The 22614-nt window shown below is 42.9% G+C and overlaps 2 protein-coding genes across 6 annotated transcripts in view; one reads left to right on the forward strand and one right to left on the reverse strand.

The window, feature by feature from the left end:
* The first annotated feature begins 204 nt into the window (after positions 1-204).
* Positions 205-20842, forward strand: SYT13 (synaptotagmin 13). 3 transcript variants are annotated; one of them, XM_027641790.1, is made up of 7 exons: positions 205-380; positions 561-747; positions 5845-6067; positions 7947-8087; positions 9667-9980; positions 14082-14211; positions 14997-20842. In XM_027641790.1, exons 2-7 carry the CDS (start codon positions 565-567, stop codon positions 15299-15301), a joined length of 1296 nt encoding a protein of 431 aa, XP_027497591.1. In that variant the 5' UTR covers positions 205-380; positions 561-564; the 3' UTR covers positions 15302-20842. The 3 variants fall into 3 exon arrangements, with proteins under 3 accessions (XP_027497591.1, XP_027497590.1, XP_027497592.1); XM_027641789.1 differs by having other exon boundaries at positions 205-747; XM_027641791.1 differs by having other exon boundaries at positions 205-747; positions 7953-8087.
* PRDM11 (PR/SET domain 11) overlaps positions 14525-22614 on the reverse strand; it is a 42382-nt gene continuing 34292 nt past the window's right edge. For all 3 annotated transcript variants that reach the window (XM_027641785.1, XM_027641787.1, XM_027641788.1), the window contains one exon: positions 14525-14535. The gene's annotated coding sequence lies outside the window, so the exon portion shown is untranslated. The remainder of the gene's footprint in view (positions 14536-22614) is intronic.

The raw sequence follows: 22614 nt of genomic DNA on the forward strand, positions 1-22614 counted from the left end.
GAGTATCATGCAATGTTATCATAACACAGCTTCTCAGGCCAGCAGCTTTTGGCAGTCACTATCTTTGCCTTAAAACAGTAAAATTCAATCTCTTGAGCATATCAGCAAGCCAGGCCTGAGAAATATTGCTAGTGAGCTGATCAAACATTTGGATGCACTTTCTGTGAGTTAGCTAGCAAGGCCAGCCCCTTCTGCTGACGTCTTTCCTCTCTATCACACATCAGACTTTTCCCAGTGGAGCTGGAGAACAGGCTTCAATGAAAACTGCCTGTTTGCAGTTACATGGAGATTGCAGGCACTACAATCACTATTTCTTTAATGTGACCTGGAGCAGAACCTCCATCATCAGGATAGAAAGGTAGCCTTGTTGCCTAGCAAAGGTAGGATGATTTATCTGTGTCTCTAGATTGGTCCCTTTTCTTTTCTGCACAACAGAATTGCTTTCAGACTTCCAAGGAGAATGAAGCCAGGCTAAAAATCGGAGTGGATGTGGGAGAGCTGCTCTTGCAGGGAGTAGGATAGTCACAGGGTTTCTGCTCTTTCTGTTCTGTGCAACGCAGGACAATGGTTTTGTCTGCTCCAGTTATAGCCCTGGGGGCTACCTTAGGGACTGCAACTAGCATCCTTGCCCTCTGTGGTCTCACCTGCTTCTGCAAATGCAAGCAACCTGGGAAAGGACTCTCAGAAAAGGACCAAGAGGAGGAGACGGAAAATCCTAAGCCCAGCGTGCTTCAGCCAGTCCAGCAAGTAAGACACAATCTCTAATTTACTCTGTGATTTTTCTTAAATGCAGAGGTTGGGAATGCAACTCTTCCCTGTTAGGCTACTCAGCATGTGATTTATGCTGTCTGTTTATCTGCTTACTGTGTTCAGGATGTAACAACATGCTAGTGGGAGGAGGAGTGAGGGAAAAACAGAGATGAGCTGGGTAACACACAGAATTACCGGAGCGGGAGACAGCTGCCTCATTGCCAAAGAGAAAGCTGCTAATGGCAAAAATGGGGAAGAAGGACTGGAAATGGTGTTTAGCTGTCAATATAGATCACAAGAGAAATAATTTACTGAGAGGAGAAGACTGGACTGTACCAGGTGGCATGCAGCGTTGTGAAAAAGAGATGACTCCTGCTAAGATCTCATATAGCAGCTATTTAACTCTATTCAAAATATCTTACAGTTCTTACAGGATAGTTCCCTGTCAACAGCTGATTTCTTGTGAAAACCTTCCCTCTCCCTCCTCCCTCTGCCCCTCTAACTGAGGGAATTAATTATGTGTGAAGTTAAAACAAGGCATTGAAATTACAATAAAAAGCAAGTGAGAATCTAGACTGTGATGACTGGACAATCTCATCACATTGTGAATTTCTTTTTCACTTACTGTAAGAGCAATGTGGAGTATGAAACATGTCAGGTATCCCTGTGTGCTCTTTTATTCTTGTTAGAACCCAAATGCCCTGATTTACTCCTGAGCTCAGTGCAAAAGAGAACAAGGGAAATTACAGGACTTCTAATATTCTTATTGATGGGAATCTCTTCTTCAAATGGAAATGTTAGATGATTTCCTTGGTTGACTATGGTCTTTAGCATGAGTTTTGGTCAGTCTCTGAAAGTATTACCTATTGGTTGTTGCTCCTGATATCTGTATTTGCCTGCATCTTGTCACTTTGACTTAGCCATTTAACCAAGTGTTATGCCATATAGTCAATTCCAAAGGCCAATGATACATTGTATAATCTTTGTTTGTCTTTCAATTATTTGAGCTGCCTACTATTTTTGTATTCTTAAAGTGTGTAGCAGGAGTCCTAATTGAACTTCTCTGTAATGTTTGTAATTAAATATTCAGTCTCTCTTTGGCTTCCAAACTTAGGCTTTTAGTAGAAAAGAAACCGGGCATCTTTGCGCTCCTGTTACAGTTTATTCTGAGGAAAGATGACTAAATCTACAAACTGTATTGTAAGAACTGGTGCAGATATACAGAATGGTATTACCAGAACTTGTGATTGCTGGAGAGGGAAAGGGAAGTGAGGAAGGAAGGCTCTGCTGACCATGGATTAACATCCGCGTGTAGTTTAGGACTTCTCAAGAGATTGCTGCTAATTCTGAGCCTTCATCCATAAGCATGGTGAATAACTCCTAGTATCAGTTTGCATTTTCTTAGGATGAATTTCTTCTGTTTGATAGCTTAGTCATATCCTTTTCAGGCTCCTTTCTTGTCTTTTCTACCCTATACAGGGGATTTGCCAATGTCTGTATATAAGAATGTACAATGATGCTGAGATTTTCGAAGTTTACTGTTAACATGAATGAGAAATGTGTAACTTTGACAGTCATATCACTTTGTACAGCAATTTTTCTAGCTGTTCTCTGGAGCAACGCTGTCCACAGATAACTTTACCATGAGGCTCTTTCTACAAGAGACTTTTTGTTGCTGTAATCTAGCTCAGAAACATCTCAGATCTTTATTTTAATTCCATCCTTGGACTGGACTTCTTTTCTTTTATACGCCTTTTGGGAAACACCTTGTGAAAGTGTTAATCCACCCTGAACCTTGTCCACTGGCAAGTTATCCTGTTTACATGACTGAAATAAGCATTGTCTCCATATTGTCCAATTAAGCCTCAAGTACCCAACAGCTATTCAGTCATGGTCCTTACAATATTTTTACATTCATCAAGTTTTGCCATCACTTACTCCAGTATTTGACCAACAAGGGTTCAAATTATTCAAACTCAATGTATCACTACTACCTGAGCGATTGCATTCTTTTAGCATTGTAGACTTTTTAATTTGAAGTATTATTTCTAATGTTACTGGCTTTGGAGGTTTTTAAGGAAATCTGGTCAAATTATAGCAACCAAGTGAACATTCTGTCACAGAAAGCGCAAAATGTTCTTAGTTTGCATATTCTGTATGTTTAGCAATTCTTTCCGATTAAAACAGTTTTCTTGCCAGGAACATGCATTTCCCTATGCTGTCACTGATTCAGAATCAGTCTATATACCTCCAAGGAATGAATCCCAATTTGAGTTTGGAGCATATCAAATTTTATCATCTCTGTCTATGTTGATAAATTGTTCTGTTGAGACTTTTTTCTGACTACATTAGTACACAGTATGTCCTAGTCAGTGTTTGACATACTTAATTATTGAAGCCTGTCAGGGCAACTGATTCAGATAAACAGAGATGACAAAAGAAAGATGAAGCAAGTCTGCATTTTATTCACTTGGCGTGTCTCCCATGACAGCGATGCTTGTATTTGCTATAGACAGAGGCTCCCTGTGGACATGCCCTGCATACGTGAGGAGGAAGAGTTCAAACACAAAGATACATCTACAGAACAATGAAAAACTGCTGTAAATATGCAAAGTCTCAGCAAAGTCTGCAGAATGAAGATTCCTAAACACATGTAGCAATGGCAACAATATCTGGCGCTTTGTTTGAGTGACACTGGCCAGGGACCCTGAAGGGTCAGTTGCAGCCTCCTTGCTACTTTTGGTGTATTTGCTTTCATACATTTTTACAAAACTGTCTGAACTGTCCTGTTCATCTCTTTATTTAAGACACTGCTGCTGATTTGCAAAGAAAACTTCCATAGGGCACTGCTATGTAACTGGATTAGCAGATAGCACTTGGGAAAAGAGCTGGCAGCAAAATAATAAACAGAGGCAGATGCAGTTGGAAGAGGGGGTGGGCTAGTCCCACTGTGCTTGCATATGTCTCTCATCTCTAGTTCTGCAGAGCAGACAGACAAGAGGAATATTTAGACCCAGTGGAGCTCTTAGTTGCTGTGTGCTGATGGATTTCCTGACTAAAGCCTGCCTGACTTTCAGCAAGAGGAAGAAAAGATTGTGCTAGCAATACCTTAAACTTGTATGCTGTTTTCATCCCAAAGGATCTCAAAGTGCTTCATGTGCTAGCAGCACAGAGTAATGCAGGCATGGGGCTCTGGTGTGATGGCCAATGCCTAGCAGGACAGTAGCCTTATGCAGCAGCTTCAGGATAGAGAACAGCAGAGACTGACCACCATGTCAGGCCCTGTATGTGTGCTAGATACAATGCCTCTGTACAACAAAAGCATCCTGTTTTTCAAGCTGTTATCCAGTGATTCCTCACATATTTTGCTTGGTTGGTTTGCTTTAATTTTAGAAGAATGGAAAACTGCATTTAAGGTTTGGATGAGTAACTTCACATATCCTAGAGGATTGATGAGGCTCACATCTCTGAAAGAGGGATCTCACTTACAGGCCCACACCGTATGACTTACATAATATCTAAACTCAGCCGAACACTAGGTGAGGATGGCACACAGTGACATCTTTTTTCTTCAACCTACTTCTCATTCAGACCCCTTAAAATTAGACAAGATAAAATGCTATATTACATGGTAAACTTCCTAAACACTGATGCACTGGTTGCCTTGAGAAGATGGAATCACTGATCTAATTAATTCTCTACCACTGCCAAGTGTATGTAACCATGGTACTATGATCTCCATAAGCAGAATATGACTAAATAGCCAACATCCAAGACTGCTCTCTTTCTTCAGACTCTGTTTCTTGAGAAATAGGTATGCTTCCTCTGGGCATACGAGCTGGGACCTGGAAGTCCCAACACAGACAAGTGCTTCGGGCATCATCTACATTCATTATTAATAGGAAACAATAAGACTAATGAAAAACTTTAATTACAGTTATGAACCTTTTCTGTCTCACTCTCAATCTTGACACAAAATAGGTTGGCAGGCAGCAAGGTTGGAGATAATCCCAGTGCACAATAATCAACCAAAATGGCTGTTTTACTTCTGCTTTTTGTCTCCCATGTTTTGGAAACATTAATAAAATCTGTTGCAAGGATTGGGGTCATTTGCTAGTCAGCTTTTGTTCTTCCCCATTGACGAATCCAAACATAAATGAATCAGGAATGATTTCAGTTGTAAGCAGACTGGATTCTTTCTTGGGACACAAGGAAAAGAGGACTGTTCTATTCCACTAAAATATTTTTCTTTGTTTAGGGAGAACAATAATGCCTTTGTGTCAACCTTTGCTTGGACTCCCTGAGCATTGCACTGTCTTTCAGGTTCTTCTGCTCATCTCATTTTCATGATTCAGCAGGGAATTGAAGTGTTAAGAACAAACTCAGGCATAAATCCAAATTTCAATCCCGGTGTAATAAAGAGGAAATATATGTCTGAGGTTCAGTTGGAGCTCTGGTCTAGAAAGCCAGGAGATAGTCCAAAAGGCTGAGATGACCATTTCATCAACTACTCTTGGTATTTCATTGCAGAGCTCATTTGTTCAACCAGTTCTCCTTTTTCTTATTGCACCATGGTCGTACTTGATTCAAGCGACTATACAACCTGTCTCCCATTCTAATGCTTACTACATATTCAAAATATTCTAAAATCTGTGGATGGTTGTAGCCTCTTGCTCTTGGATTTGACTTCAAACATCAAGGTAAAAATTACCATGCATTAATCACAGCAAAATTAACTTAATGGTTAATTTCTGTGCTAAGAGGAAAGACAGACTTATGAAAAGACTAACTGGTACAGAAACAGAGGAAAAATCAAATTATAAGAACATATCTTTTTTTTTTTTTGCAACCAGTAGAGAAATAAATCTGAAAAGACATACATAAAGTAGACATCTACCAAGTAGAAGGGTATCAGCTTTGGCAAGACAGTCTCTGGACGTACAGTTAGTGGTTTCTACAACCCAAGAAAAAATGATGGTAGGACTTACTAGAGGCACCACTTTTTCTCTCTTTGTCTCAGCTCATTTAATGCTGTGAGAATTGGAAAAATGAGTCTAATTAGTTCAAAGTAATAAACAAGGTTTTAATTTTCAGTTCAACGTTAAGAAAACCGCAGAGCCAGTACAGCCTCGAGCACTGCTGAAGTTTCCCAACATTTATGGCCCCAAACCAGTAGTAACTTCACCTGAAATTGTTAACTACACACAGTACTCTCTGAAGACAACAGAAGAACCAGCTACTGGAAAACATACTGGTTTGGATGAGAGCAGGATGAAGATACAAGTCAATGAAGAGCTGTTTGTTCTCCCTCAAAACGGTAGGAGCTTTTGGTCTTCGGACTAACAATTGCTTTTCTGAGTGTAGATCTGTGATAGTTCTGAACATAATGTGATTTTTCTTAGATAAATAAATGTGAAAATGAAAATATTGGATGGTTTTCACTCTCCTTTTATGAGCACTGTGAGTTCTGTCTTCAATACATTTGTTTAATAGAAGGTAGTCATGGAGTTCATCAGAACATTCAGATAACAAAGCTGTATTCTGTCTTGTTGCAAAGTTTTATTTTTTAACTGAACATCTTTTGTGTTGAAGAATCTGGCTCACTGGTAGCAAACAGTCTGTAGAAAAGTGCATTTAGTGTAGTTTTACTGAGAGCAGTTGCCAGAGTATGTGTGAAATATCTGGCAAAAATTGGGCACAGTATTGTCTCCAGGACAAATGCTAGCTGTCCAGCAACTGTCCTTGTCAGGGACAGTGGGGGTTGAAGCTTCTAATTTTCGCTGCTCCTTTTTTTCCACTGGTTTGGTGAGATGGTCTTGGCTTTTTCTAATGTGCAGTGAAACTGAAGGCTGACACTTCAAATATTTTTGCCACACAGAATTCCTGTTTCCCATCCAGCCCAGAGGGTTACACTCCAAAACCTGAAACATAAGATTCCTGGAGCCTGAGATGTATATAATGTTAATTATATACATCTGGCAGCATAGCCAGGTTGGTTCCATACTGATTTTTAACTTCACAGCTATCTTTTAACAAGACAATTGACTCTTCTGGCTATCATGCTAACAAAACCTTCCCGAAGATTTGCCAGAGAGCCAATGCCATCTGTCATGATTTTTATTGAATACTCTTTTTGGTTTTTTTTTAATTGCTTGAGATTATATTTTTGCCATTCTGGAAGGATGATTGCTACATTCCCACCCTGAGCCTTATGAGTATGGAAAAGAAAGTACCATGGGAAGCAGCTGCATTGGAGGAAGAGACTGTCTGAGGCACATCCTTAGGTGTCAGGAAGAAGATTATAGGGTGACAGAATGAAAAATGATGGCTGCATTTAGGCTAAAGCTTTATGTAAGTGTGTTGGTGTAAGAGCCTCTCTGCACTGCTAATGGTACAAGCAAGTTTCCTTCCTGCTGTGCCTGATTTCGTAGCTCAAGTGGTGCTAAAATTAAGCAAGAATTGTTGCGTTCTCCTTTTGATGCCACAATGAACTGGTCTAAACTGTGTTTCAGATTTTCAGAAGGAAATGTGCTGGTCCCACTATTGTTTTCCATGTGAATCAGAACTGACCCGGCAGATTACAGCTTTTGATGACAAAAATCTCTGGCTTCTCTTTTAGTCTTGCAACTTGCTTTATTTCAGTATGAAATACATACTCAGCTCCAAAATCACACATGGAAAAACTGTCTCCTAGATGCCCAAGTTCATTGTCTTCAACCTGGTCAGGTGCTATGGAATTTGATGTCTTTTGCATGACAAAGACTTTGTTAAAATCTAAAAAAACTTTTAGAGAGGCCTGACCTAATGCAGAATTGCATAGCAGCTTAAAAGCAGACTCACATTCTCATTAGAGAGAATATAAGATTCAATTTAACAACGCAAGTTAAAACAACATTAAACAATATAACAAGTAATGAGTGTCATTTAGACACCTTGGCCTAAGAACAAGGTAAAAGAACCATGATAAAGCACAATGCGGTGAACTGCAAAAGTCTTGTCCAGGTGCTATAGAAAGAGCTGAAAGTGTGAGTAAACAGAGCAAAAATGAGATATGATGATGGAGGAATAAGGAAAATAAATTATATTCCTGCATAAAAGGTGCAGGATAGTAAGACTTTTAGAAAAGCTGAGTCAAGACAGGGTGGATTAGTTCTCTTGGGAAGGTGAAGACCTGCTTGCTAAAGGGGTTTTTTCAGTTCCAGGTGTGGTAAAGGATGTGTGTGTCACAGAGCACTTGAACCCTGAGAGGGCAGCCAGCTGTAACAAGGCCCCTGAGCTGCACTACTCCCTTGTGTATGATCAACAAAGAGCTGAGCTGCGTGTGGCACTTCTGGAAGGTAAGGGGTAGAGACCTTCTGATCCAAAGGTACAAGACACCTATTGATTACATTTATAGAAAGTTCCCCTCCTACCTTAAAACCAACATGTGTTCTCCGGACCACTGGATGTTTCACTGGTTCTGGGCTTGTGGAACAGAAGTATCTGGCAATGTCACTGCTCGAAGCAAGAGTGCAGGGCATAGCTTGGGAACAATTGTTTGCACAGCTCAAAAGCAGAATTCAGGAACCATGATGGGTTCCTCCAATCCCAGACATGGTACAAAGCAACCTCTTCTTTTCATATTTTCCTTTGGGGAAGGGGGTTACTATCTCCTTCCTTTCTCAACCTGACCCACTTCCTACTGCCTCTTCCTCAAGTCAAATCAAAGGCTGAGCTGGAGATGCCAAACTTATTTTGAGGAAGAACCTTCTGGCTGTGCTTGGCCAGGCAGCCAGGTTCTGTGTCACACTCTGAAGTGGGAATTGACAACTGTAACAGCTTCTCCACTCGGGGCTGAAGCATCATCAGTTCCTCTGGGAAAGTAAAATAAGCTGACTGAATAATTCATGCACAGTGCAGATCTCTGTGGAAACCTAATCAAATCACACCCTCTGAAGTGAGAACTGAAAAGGTGCTGAATGGCAGCCACTGCTGTGGGCCTGATTCCAGCAGCAAGCACACAGTTCCCCTCCAGCATGGACACCCACGCCTGCTGGCTGTCACCCTGGCACTCCTGTGTGCATGCTCCTCCCTGGGTACCCTACTGCCACCAGGGAAGGGGTAGGGTCTGCTCCCTAGTTCTGTTCCCCTGAGAAGCCAGGAGAGCCCTTTAACCCATGCCCTGTCGCCCTGGCAACTCAGGAGCAGCTGTCCTTGGACTGGCTCCAGCAAGGACAGCAGTTTTGTCCGTAAAGTCCTGATGCTCCACAACCCCTTGGAGAAAGGTGTGGTCCTCTTGCTGTGGAGAAGATAGTGCAATTCTGTTGATGCAACTGAAGAGTGTGAAATGCCATTCTCACTCTAGGCTTTTCAACATAAAAGCAATATAAAATTAGAGATGAGCATCTCTTGACACAGATCTTTTGGGCTGTGGGATGGCTTCTGACGCATTCATTTACCAGCGGTTGAACGAGCTGACTTATCCCCCACTGTCCTGCAGGGATGGATGTGTGCCAAGGGGTAGGTCTATCCCATTTCTGATGTCTGTGACTGATCTTCCTGCTTCCAAAGTCTTTGTAAGAAGCTCTTTTAGTGTGCCAAGGTAAAAGTAAATGAGAGCTGCCAATCCCTGTGCCATGCTGTCTTATCTCATTGCTGTTCTGCCTCTTTCAACAGACCATGTTCCCTTGAACTCAGCTGTTGCTCTCCCAAACACTAGCAGCATCCTTCTGCAGTGGCAGAAGGACAGGGACATCGTGTAGCACAAGGAAAACACCACAGCATGAGCCCACAGCTTAGTCTGCCCCATGCAAGCAGGAACAGGGATCAATGTCTATGCAGCTCTTTTATTTTATGGCTCTCATGAAATAAGCAATTTAGCCACAGATATTTCAGGGCTGTCTTTTGTGAGAGGTCTTTATTATCAATCTTTTCCAGCTATGCATGGCAGAATGACTGTGGACCAAGATGCTGGCTGCCATTGCTACATACTGGGCACATTGATGACCAAGTCTGGTATTGCTGAGGCCCAGACAGAGCTGAAGAAGAAGGTACTTCACACCCTTTGGGAGGAGGTCCTGCGATTTCCATTAACTGAGGAGGAGATGCCAGAAGGGACACTGACTCTCACCCTGAGAAACTGCGACAAGTTCTCCAGACACAGCATTGTGGGGGAACTCAAACTGAACCTTGCTGAGATGGAGGAATCCTTTGGGAAGGCCCAGTGGGAAAGGCTAAAGAGTCCAGAAAAGGTATGGACTCAGTCTGTGTTGGTAGTCCAGAAATCCTAATGATTAATAGTTCGAACAAGAGAAGCCCTTTTGCTAGATGGCTCCATATGGGTTGGTGGCTTTATTTGTTTGGAGCAGATTTACAGGAGTGATGTGGGACTGCAGAGGTCACTCAGCAGTGCTCTGTGAAGGTCTGTAGATAACCATTTCGGAAACAGAGGCCCATCAACCCAGTCCTTCCATCTACCGCTCCCAGCAGCTAACATGTGTCACAACTCCCTCAGCTCCTCCTCAACACCATGACAATCTGACACTGACATCTATAATTCAAAAGATATGTCTAGAAAAAGGTGTGTGAGTTTCTGAGAATTTGTGATACAGGACCACAGTGGCCAGAGAGTGCCTACAGAGCCCAATGGAGGGACTCTGCAAAGCAGTGTATTGGTAGGGCATACGATGGTATTCCAGGGAGCCTTAAGCTAGGAGTCAAAAACATTGTTGGGACCACAATGTTAGACTGAAGACCACTTATTCTTACTAGGATCAATCCACAACTATTTGCTCTGGGAGATGTCAAAATATCATTCATTGCATTGTGTTGGTTTTCTTAAACACCAAAACCTTCCTTTCCTTCCTTATCCACATCTTCCCAGCAGCATAAACAGGGAGAATGGAAGGAGGTATTCCAACAGCACTTGAAGTAGATAAAGAGGATGCTTCATGAGCACTAACTGCTTGCACATTTCCTCAGAAGCCTTTCCCCTGCCATGGACTGGGTTATTCTTCTAGCAGCAGCAAGACCCTTAACATGGCAGCAGGGTGCTGCTATTGCTGCTACTGGTACATCACAAAAAATAGGTACCTGTTGTACTCTGGTGTGGTATGAGGTGAGCAATGCAAAGCAACACCAACACTGTCGCTAAGCATTGTGAAATAAATCACTGCCTGTCACCATCAGGGGTGAGGGCTCTCCACTGACTTGGCCACAGACAGAGTACATAGTTAGCATTTCTGATTTCCAATAATGCTGATTTATCTGATTACCACTTGAATACTAACAGGACTGTCCACCCTAAAAAAAAATCTGGCAGAGACAGAGGCAGCAGAAACAAATGTGTGGTCTAAATTAGTTTAATAAACTTCAAGCACAAGGATGAATATTTGTCTAATATCTGTAACCCTCCCCTCGACCTCCATACTGCAGCATCTGTTTTTTCAGCAATATCCAAGGAACAGCCTGTTCACAGTAATGGTCAGTTGCCACTCCAGTGCACGTGAAGGAGTCCTGACACACTGGGAATTCTGCCTTGGTCCAGCTTCACAACTACACATAGGAACAGGGCAGCATTCATTTCTTCTCCAGGCTAACAGCACAAGGTTAGCACCAACAGTACTGCTGAACAGTGCCCCAGTTTGAGCTGAGGATGTGAAGTGAAAGCTGAATTTGCGTCATCTGGGACCTGACAGAGCCAACCATTGCACAGATAGCTTCTGTATACAGATCCTGAATCATTCATTGAGAACCAGAGGGAGGGAGCGAGGAAGAGTTGTTCAAAAAAGAGGAGCTATTTTTGACAGCATTCATCCAAGAACAAAGTTACTGAGCTTCATTACCTTGAAATGCCAGGAAGGGCAGAAGTTTCATTTGTACCTTCCCAGTAATTACCCCACACCCAAGGGAAGGAGCTCAGAGTGGAGCTTACAGCCAACCAGGTAATGCAATTATCATTCAGGAATTCATGGAGTCCTGTGAGCAATGCAAAGCATAGATACTGTAGACTGATAACCTTATCTTGTCTTCCTTCCCTCCCACTGCTTTGCTAATGATTGTGATGATAGTGGGTCCTTGCATAGCAACTTCCTTCGATTCCATGGTGCCCTGCACGTAATTCACCGATGACTCCTTGATGCTTTTTATCTTTACTGCATAGAAAGGAAGACTGAAGCTCTGATGGTTGTATGAATTGGAAAGATTGCAGTACAAAATGCAGGTTATGGATTTAATAGAAAAACGGAAAGAAAAGAAAACAAAACCCAGAAAGTGGAAAGAAAATTACCTTTGGCTTGGTCTCTTCAAGCAAAGCTCCAGCAGAGACCAACCATTGCAGGTTTTGGTTTCATGTGGATACAGGCTGGTCAAAAACTTGATCAGGATACTAGGAGTTAGAAAGTCATAAGCACAAGATGTGATCTGTGTACAATGTGTGCATTTGTGTGTGTGTGCATACACACATGCATACGTGCACATCTACAGAGCCCTACCCCCTCCCAGTCTCCACTGTATCTATCTGTGCCTGGAGCTATAGGAACCAAACTCTAGCCAAGAGCTATAGAATGGGACCTGGGTGAGATGTAGTGAGGACAAATACACAAAAGCAGCTTATGACTTGCTTAAACTCTGGGTTTTTATTTAGGTGGCGTTTGGGTTTGTCCCTCTGTGTACGAACACCTATTATTTTGTAGTGAACATACAGGCATCTGAATCTCTCCCTGGTTTTATGCATGGTTTTATTTAAGGTCCACATCAATTTAAGACAGGATTTATGTAAGAGAAATGCATATGAGCCCTTCATTGCTACCTGAGTGCATGAAAAAAAGATTTATTTGGGCTGACTTAGGATTGAATTTCAAGTTTCCTTGCTAATGGCCTCCCACCTGATTTTGCAGGACAAATTAGTCATTCAAACCAGACAGCGATGACAGCCACATTTTCTGGAGAGTCAATCAGCTCACAGGGAGCATACAGGGGCCTGTCCTTGCCTGTTTCGAGTACCAGTCTGAAAACTTAATTTGAAATATTTATGGCTCACTTAGTAGCAAGAGTGCAGAGCACAGAAATGGCCTAGAGAAGGGCTGTCTGTCCTAGAGCATACAGAGCATGCTAAGGAGTCCAAAGGGAGTCCATTGAATTGACATTGGCTTTCTGTGACTGTTCTGGGTCATTAACCTCACACTAAACCAGATTTCTGTCACAAGCTCCTACTCGCTGAGAGAATAACCACTCCACTTTAGTCCTTTGCCATGGGCTGTCAGGTCTGTACACAACCTCGTGGGATTTCTCTCCTTCCCTGCTGGCTCCTGAGGAAGAAACTGCACTGCTCTCCCAGAGGAGAGTGGTGGTGGTGTGGCTGCCTCTAGGCTTCTGCCTCTGGGGCTGCTTGTACAGGTTAAGTGGGAGGGAAGGGCAAAAAGATCAGAGGTTAAGAGGACAATAAAGAAAGGAAAAAGAGAAAGAGAAAGAAAAAAAAAAAGAAAAAGAAAAAAGAAAAAAGAAAAAAGAAAAAAGAAAAAAAGAAAAAAGAAAAAAGAAAAAAGAAAAAGGAAAAAAAGAAAAAAAGAAAAAAGGAAAAAGGAAAAAGGGAAAAGGAAAAAGGAAAAAGGAAAAAGGAAAAAGGAAAAAGGAAAAAGGAAAAAGGAAAAAGGAAAAGGAAAAGAAATTCTCCTGCAGCAGCAGGAGGGAGAGCTGCTCACAGTCTTGAGAGAAGGCAGGTGGGAAGCAAGAGTACACTACTGTGCCAAGCTCACAGAGGATTTTGTCTGGGTTTTTTCCTGTACCAAGTAGGGTGTCAGAGAAGGTGTAGCTCCAGCTCTCAGTCTGACTCAGTCCCGGGCATCACCTGTGCTTTCCCAGGGAGCCCTACACTTCTGCTGGGCAGCATGGGCTGGGGGCTGTGTCCATCAGAGCCTCCTGGGAAATGAAGCAGCTGAAACAAAAAGTGAATTATGAAAAGCAGTAATGGAAGTAGTGGACATAAATACAGGGCAGTTAGGTGGTTTCTCAAAATAGAAGTAGCTGACTACTTGCATTGTATTCCAGACCCATATCTTCTTCTTCTGACTAAATATTCCACTAAAAGTTGATGTTAGGAAGCAGCTACTTTCCAGCAACATAAGAATTCAGTAACTCACATGATTGGGGCCTTATGAGCGGAGGAGCCTTTCAGGCATGTTTGGATGGTTTATTCTCATCCAGTGTAACTGGAAAGATCTCCTGTACAAAGACAGAGAGACAACTTGGTTGGTTCATGGCCTTCCACCCATCAGTCTTGTACTACTTAGTTTTCCTAATGTTATGGCCAAGACTGTATAAAAAATTAACGCTTTCTATGTCTCCATTTCCAGGAGCCATCCATGGGCCATGGGGAGGTTCTGCTCTCTATTAGCTACCTGCCAGCAGCTAACCGCCTTCTGGTGGTAATCATTAAGGCTAAAAATCTCCATTCCAAGCAGCTGAAAGATCTACTTGGCAGTGGTGAGTGTCATATCAAGGAAACAGAGACTGTTGTTTCTGCTATTACATAAATCTAGAAAGAAAGTGGGAAGGGTGATGTTCAGCAGAAAAAAAGAAGTTTGGCTTAGAAAGCCAAAGAGATTTGAATAATTTCTATAAAATGAAAACCAAATATGTGCAAGATTAATATTTCTTATGTGCTCTCTCTCAGACCGATATCACCGGTGTCACTTCTCTTGCATTTTTCGGTGTAGTTTTGGGCACCACAAAATAAAAAGATCATAAAGCTCCTGGAGAGCATTCAAAGGAGGGCCACAAGAATGGTGAAGGATATGGAGGGGAGGCCTTACGAGGAGCAGTTGAGGTTATTTGGTTTGTTCAGCCTAGAGGTGAGACTGAGGAGAGACCTTATTGCAGTCTACAATTTCCTCGTGAGGGGAAGAGGAGGGGCAGGTACTGATCTCTTTGCTGCGGTGACTAGTGACAGGACTCGAGGAAACAGCACAAAGCTGAGTCAGGGGAAGTTTAGGTTGGATACCAGGAAAAAGTTTTTTGCTCAGAGGGAGGCTGAGCACTGGAACAGGTTCCCCAGGGAAGTGGTCACAGTATCAAGCCAGTCTGAGTTCGAGAAGCTTTTGGACAATGCTTTCAGGCACATGGTGTGATTCTTGGGGTGTCCTGCATAGGGACAGGAGTTGGACTCGATGGGTCCTTTACAACTCAGTATATTCTAGTCTAGTCTAGTCTAGTCTAATCTATTTGTTGCATGCTCATTAATTTGGTGTCTCTTTCAACTTCCTATACAGATGTTTCTGTCAAGGTGACACTGAGGCATCAGTCCTTGAAGCTGAAGAAGAAGCAGACCAAACGTGCAAAACACAAGATCAACCCGGTGTGGAATGAGATGATCATGTTTGAGGTGCCTCACGAGCTCCTGCGTGCCTCCAGCGTAGAGCTGGAAATGCTGAGCCAGGATGGCGCTGGCCAGAGCCATGTGCTTGGCAAGTGCAGTCTGGGCTTACATGTCACAGGTACAGAGAGGAACCACTGGGAAGAGATGCTGAGGAACCCCAGGAGACAGATAGCCATGTGGCACCAGCTCCACATGTAGGCTCATCACGATTACTGACAAGATTTACACCAGGCCTCCAAGCCTGAGGGAATAAGTTGCATTCCACCTTCCATCTTCCCCTCCTCAAAGTTTCTCAGCACAGCACTTATTACATCACCCTTCTCTGATTTTCCTGCCCATCCTGGCCAGAGAAACTGTCTGAAAAAGGTATTTAAGGGATAATCTCTCACCTAATTAAGTGGTTGTCTCAAACAAGAGGTTTGGCTGCCCGGATGATTTGAACGAATTTTATTAGCTTGCCCGCTGTCATTTCAGGGAGGTCCCTGCTTCTGTAGCAGAGCAGAGGGGAGCAAAGTTACTGGAACTGTAAGCCACTCACTGGCATCTGGCATTGTCCCCAGGTCCCTTGATGAGTGCTGGCTCCATAATCACAAACACACAACTGTTGTACCAGTCACTGCTTCTCGTAATACCTTACAAGACTGAGAGAAATGAAGATCACAGGACTAACTGTCACGGCAGACACAAAGTATCAATATGAAAGAGAGAGTGAAGCCAACGCGCAGTAAAGGGATACCTAGAAAAAGATACAGAACTAAGGCAGAGAACAGAGGAAGAGGAAAGGGTGAGACAGTCAACACCATCGTCCTGTGCAGCCTTTGAAGTAAACACTGCCAAACAAGAAGTCAAACACCTTACTTTACTTTTGTTTTCCGGAGAGTTCGATACCTTGTATTTAGGATTCGTGAAAACTGCTGAAAATATGAATGTTTCAGGACCTTTTAGCAGAATGCCTATATCCTTTTATCTTTCTATGGTGTCACCCAGGAAGACCCTAAACACAGATAAAAAGTTATTGTCGACGTTACCTCCAAAAACCTGGACCACTTCTTTCTGTTTACTGCCATCTTTCCTGTTTGTTTTTTTTTCCTGAGTTAGAAAGTTTCAAATACTCTAAATATATTTCATGCAACATCTAAAACTAGGCAAAAGAAGTGGGATCATTTCATACCTTAGCAGTTGATGGATGGTTTTGGTTTGACAGTTACTATTGCACTCAAATATTCATACCAGCATTACTCGAAGACAACCCTTAAGAACTGCCATGTATTTCATCACTTCCAGACAGAAGGAATTCACTGAACAGACAGACTCTCCAAGGCTTGTTTTTTCTGTGTGCACTTTCAAGATTTGATGTGGCTTAAATGTTACTTTTTACTGCCTTTTTGTGTGTGTGTAGATGGACTGAAAGTCTGGCATCAGTAGTGATGATGTCATAACCCCATAAGCACACTGCCTGTCCTACTACTTCAAGGGACTTCCATGGGGACAAGGCATCCAAAAATCTGAAAAGAGAACCATATAGTCCACAGCACTGAAAATCTCAGAGAACTTCATACTTCCTGGGTCAGATTGACCCTCTGTTTAAATCAAAATACTAAGCTAAGCTTTATTTAGCATCCAGCCCATTTTGGTGGTGCAGTCAAATAAGTCTAGCACATTGTCAAGTGAAGGCTGCCATCCTGTTGGCAAAGGGAAAACACCAGAACCAGTGTCTGAAAACTGGCTGATGCACCAGGTACAAAGGGTTATGAACAGGGTTCATCTGGAAGTCAGTAACTAGTGCTGACGCAGGCTGGTAGTGAGACTGACACTGTTTACTATCTTCATAAATGAGCTAAACAATGGGGCAGAGCATGCCCTCAGTAAGTTTGTAGATGGTACAGAACTGGGAATATTGGTTGAAAGGTGAGGCAGTTTTGCTGACATTCAGAGGGATGCTGAGAGGCTGGAGAAATGGGCTAACAGGAATCTCCTGAAATCCAACAAGGAGAAGGCAAAGTCCTGTATCTGGGGAAGAAAAACTCCATGCACCAGTGAAGAAGTGAGGGCTGACCATCTGGGAAGCAGCTTTCCAGAAAAGGATCTGGGTGTCCTGGTGGACACCAAGTTGAACATGAGCCAGCAGTGTGGTCTTGTAGCAAAGAAGGCCAACAGTGTCTTGTGCTGCATTAGGACAAAAATTGCCAGCAGGTGAAGGGGGGTGATCCTTCCTCTCTATTCAGCTCTGGTGAGGGCACATCTGGAGTGCTGTGTCTAATTTTGGACAGATATGGAGTTTCTGGAAAGAGTGTAGCAAATGGCTATGAAGATGTTTAAGGGATTGGAGCATCTTCTATAAGAGGAGAGGCTGAGCGAGCTGGAACTGTTTAGATCAGTCTGTATAGATACCTGATCTGGGAGAGGACAAAAGAAGATAGAGCCAAACTCTTTTCAGTGGTGTCCAGTGACAGGACAAGAGGCACAGGCACAAATTGCAATACAATAAATTCCATTTGGACACATGAAAAAAATTAAAGAAGAAAACCCCATTTCACTGTGAGGATAGTCAGATACTGGAACAAGTTTACAAGAGAGGTTGTTGGGAGTTCTCATCCTCAGAAACACTCAAAATCTGATGGGATATAGCGTGACAAACCTGCTCTAATTTATCTCACTTTGAGCAGGGCTGGGTTTGGACAATATGATCTCCAGAGGCCGTTTGTATCCTCAGTAATGCTGTGACTGTGAAGAGATTGACAATGTTGATGCACACTGAAAACCGTTATCTTTATACTGCTATTCCCTCTATGGGTGGTATAGCCAGGAGTTACAGGATCATTTTGGAGATGATAAAACCAGCTTTGACCAAGCAGACAAACAGAAAAGCTAAGTATGCCAATAAATATTATGTCCAATGTTTTAATCTCTGATATTGATCTACTGGCTAGAGGAGATGTAAACAAAAAAGAAAAATGGCTTCTTTTTTTGTTCTATGGGATTTTGTTTATTAACAAAAAGCTGTAAGACACTGTGTGTAAACTAGACACAGGGGTCTAGTGGATAGTGAGTTCTTAATAGTTGCTCTGATCATGATTCGCTTGTAGATATACCTATAAATTTGGAATAATTATTTCCATTTAAGTGCAAAATTCATTGGAATGTTGGCCTACTCTACATATAGATTCCTGGTAGCACTGTGATTCTTTCAGGGATAATGACAAGAAGGATAACTTCATGGTAGGATGCTATTTGGCTGGTGCTGGAAAGCCTGAAGGCCCAAATATTTGCCTTGCTGCCAAGAGATTCCTCTAGCTCTGCATCCTGCTTATTTTACTGAGCCTTTTATAACATCTTGATGGTTGACTGTAAACAACATTATCTGCCTGTGCCCTGGTGATTTTGGCACACCCTGTAATAGATAGCAGTCCTATAGCACTTAAAAGCATAGCTCCTCAGAATCTGACTTAGCTGTGACAAAACAATGTCCTCTTTTACAACAGAAAAATAGGTGTATACACACTGCTTAACCACAAATCTGTCTTAGGAGCAAAGTGGTGCAATCAGTGCTAATGAATGGCATTGTTTCCTCCTTTGCTGCAGTGGGATTTAATGGGAAAGAGAGACAGAGTGAAAATGCATGCATCTTTCCCAGCTGGATCATTCTTGTTGTCTGGCATTTTAGCCTGGAAAGAATATTCTTCGCCATCAGTGCACCCTGAACAAAGGCTGCCAGGCGTCCCTGGAAGGAGGCTGACAGCGGACATGGACACATAATGGGTGTGAGGAGCTGAGGAATGCTGCGTACGTGTGTTACCGGAGGGGCAGGGACGCCCTGCCCGGCTCTTCTGAATTCTGCTAATTGGAGCTGTTTGTCATCACATTCAAGCGTCTGTCCAGGGCTCTGCCCTCATCCCTCTGAACTGCCTGTGTAGCAATACCTGTGCGCCCCTGAGTCTCAGCACCCCAAGGGCCAGAGGTGCTAAACTGCACTAGCAGACAAACAGTGGGGAATGGTTTTGGTAGATGACAATATCATGAATATAAAAGCGAAGTATTTGGAAATGCCACTGTATCAAGCAGCTTCAGCAACACAAGCTGTCCAAGTATCACTGAAGTGTAATAAGGTCAGAGGATGGAGCCAGGTAGCCCTACAGTTTTCAGCTCCTGGAGCTGAAAATACAGGAGGATCAGTAAACACCACTACGTATTAAATTAAAGGCTGCTGCTTATAAATTGCATCATAAGAGAAGAGGGGAAAAAACCCCAGTTATGGCAATTAATGTTCCTAAGATATATGTGTGACCAAAAGCAGCCATTAGAGCCCCAGTGGCTAGTCTGTGGTTGGACTGGTTATTATGCCTGCTATAACCATTAACATGAAGAAGCTCGAAGCCAAGAGACTGCAGGGAGGAAGGAAAAAAAAAAAAAAGGTAGGCATGGGGCAGTCTACCTGGTCAGAATGAATGATACTTTTCACTAAGGGCCAGATTTGTGAGTTTAAGGACAGAGATCCCTCATCCAGTGACAAAACCCAAACATCATGCCTATTTGTAAAACAGAATGAGAAATGCAGCTCCCCTATTGTATCCAGCTTCCCCTGGGAGAGGTGGTCTCCTGATGTGGCCTCTGTTCAGAGGAGGGAACTGAGAGGCCACAGGAAATAACCTGTGACTACATTAAGGAGTTCCTTGGTTAAAATATAGATTGTAGCTGTATTTTGCTTTGCCTTGACCTGCCCTCAAAGCTAGATCTTCCCAGGGAAATTATGTAGTTTGATTTTAGGCAATTTCTGCTTGAGTAGAAGGATTAATAAGCACAAGTCATCAATAGTCACCAAAATATCTCTGGGATGTTTTAGACTCATTACTACTCTCAGCACCCTTCTCCAGTTGTAAGGGGAGTGCTTAGAGCTGCTCCCCTGTAAGGGTAACACTTTTCCAGTGCAGAGTTTTCCCCTCAGTTGTTGTCCCAAATATCCTTGCATGGTGATAGGAATCATGTTTGCTTTGCAGAGAGGTAATACATCAGAAAGTAATGGAAAATTCCCTTCAACAGGGCTGGGAAAATTTTCAGGCTCTACTAATTCTCCTAGATACTACTATGCTTTCAACATCTTGTTGAACAGTACCTTGCATTTTGCTAGCATCTGTCATCAGTATTATTTGGAAGTAGTGTTCAAAACCACTATTTTTTTTTTTTCAGAATGAAGTAGGTTGTAATTTGGGCTCTAGAAATACAGCCCAAGATTTGCCCAAATTTTCCTGAAGTTCGAGATGAGTTGAGTACAATAACTTAATATGAGCTGGAAGCTAAGTAGCTTGGACCATGCTTCTTCCACTCTTTTGAAGGCCAGTTTGAAGTTTGGTTGAATTAAAGGACAGAGCTTTGATAGCATTTTTCATGTGTTTCAGAATTTAACTATGTATTAAAATGTATTTGGTTCATTTGCTGAAAGATAAATGTGATGAGTAAACAGTAACACTTCACACAATATTATTTCTTCTGCTTTCAAAATGCACAAGAATAGTAGCAAAGTGAAATAGTGATGTGTGGCCTTTCAGCATGATGAGGCTTTTCTACTTACTTGGTCCTTTAGTGTCCCAGTGTGTTTATTGTACAGAGCCAGATATTGTTTGTCAAGACTCTATATTGTTCTCACAATCCAAAGCACAAAACCAGAGCATGATGCTCAGCCATTGTGTCTAATATTACAGCACATGTAAAATACGGCAAGTAAATAATTCCAAGCTGTACCAACACTGTGTCTGTGTTATTTACTCTAGGGTAAGTCCCCTCTGCTTGCAGCTCATGTCAGGGGTACAGAGGGCTGGGATGAATCAACAGAAGATCCTCTGAAGAGTGCCATCAAGGGATAGGTATATGAGAAGGGGAGCAGTCAGCAATAGAGTCCTATCCTAGGCAAGCATAGGAAATCTATTGGCTTCTTCAGCAAGGTGGCAGGTAAACAAAGCTGTAAAGGCTTTCCAGCAGCTGCAAGGAGGTTAGTGAACAGGATCTGGGAATCAGGTTCCTCCCAGATACTGTCTCTCTGAAAACTAAGAAATTAATTTAGATCCTTTTTTTTTTTTCCCAAATCTCAGTACTGATGGTGTTGTTGATACTCTGTAAACCATGAATCCATAAGGAGGAATACATACTTAGCTGACCTAATACCATCACTGGAATTAGCTGGTTCCTAACAAGACATAGAGATCAAAGACTGCACATAAAAGTAAGAGAAAACAGATTTTTGGAGCAGGAGTGGGAAGTATTTACTCCATTGACAGTTTGGGGGCACTCTCTCACCCATTACACTCAGTGCTAAAGCACAAGGAGAAAAAACAAAGGCAGTCTGCCAGAGCCCCAGGCTGCTACTGGCTTCATATAGAGGGGTGCCACCAGCCTGTCAGCTGCACAGCAAGGCTGATGCCACTGAAGAATTTTCTGTAGAGGTGAAGGGAAAGGAGCTCTGGTATTGTTGCACGGGGAGTTGAACACGGGTGGTGCACTTGCCAGGGACAATCCTTCCCACCTGGGGGATTCATGCAGGGTTACTCAGTAATTCCCAGCCCAGAGTACTGGAAAGCAGCAATAGTTGTCACAGAACCATTCTTCTCTTAATCCTGCTGTTCACCGTCACTTCAGATTTATTAGAAGCTTCCCAAACCGCCCCCCCCCTCCCCCCCGGTATTTAAAAATTAAAATGGAACTGTTCTCTAATCCTCTGTCTGCCAGGAGAGAGTGTAACCTAATCCAGCCATTTCCAGTGCTAGCCCTGAAGGTTTGCAGCCAGTTCCTCCACTTCCCTGAACTCCTAGTGATCAGTGAGGACAGGGCCCCAAGATGCCATTGAGAAGACAGGTCAGACTTGAAACCTACACACTATCCAGTTTTCCAGACAGCTCTCCCAAGCACCACAAAGTGCAACTGTGGTCTGGAGCACAGCTCTGCAAACCCTGACCCTCTGCTGCATGTGGTTCCCCCTCCCCCTCACCTCCGTGAGGCTCTCCCACCCCTGTGTACCTCCAGAGGTACCACCAGCATCCCCAGAAATAGGGCGTCTGACAGCCATGCAGACACCACATTTGTTTTTCCTCTTGATCATAACAACTTCAAACAGGAAACTTCAGAGAATCAAAAAGTCGTTAGCGCATATGCTGTTCTGTGGGAGCCTTTGATTATCCTGCAGATATTTTTAGAGCCCCTTGTAAATGAACTGCAGCTTTATTTGTGTGGCAACAGCTCTGCCAGAAACAGCCTCTGGTCCCCTGTGCCCACTGCTCGGTGCCACCGCAGAGCTGGACCTGGCGCTGCCCAGACACCCTGCCTCTACCTCCTGATTTAAACACCTTGGGGGGCACCTGTTTAAATCCACATATGTGCTCAGCTGCCCATGCTTTCCCTTCCACCTCAGGAGAGTCATATAGGGAAGACAGCCCCAAGAAAGAGCTGCAAACCCCCTCTGGTTATGCCTGCAAGCTCTTAGCATCACAGGCACCTGTTCTCTTGTTTCTAGGAAGAAACAACAC

Source organism: Corapipo altera, unplaced genomic scaffold (assembly GCF_003945725.1).
Source record: "Corapipo altera isolate COAL_440 unplaced genomic scaffold, ASM394572v1 23b, whole genome shotgun sequence".
NCBI lineage: Eukaryota > Metazoa > Chordata > Aves > Passeriformes > Pipridae > Corapipo > Corapipo altera.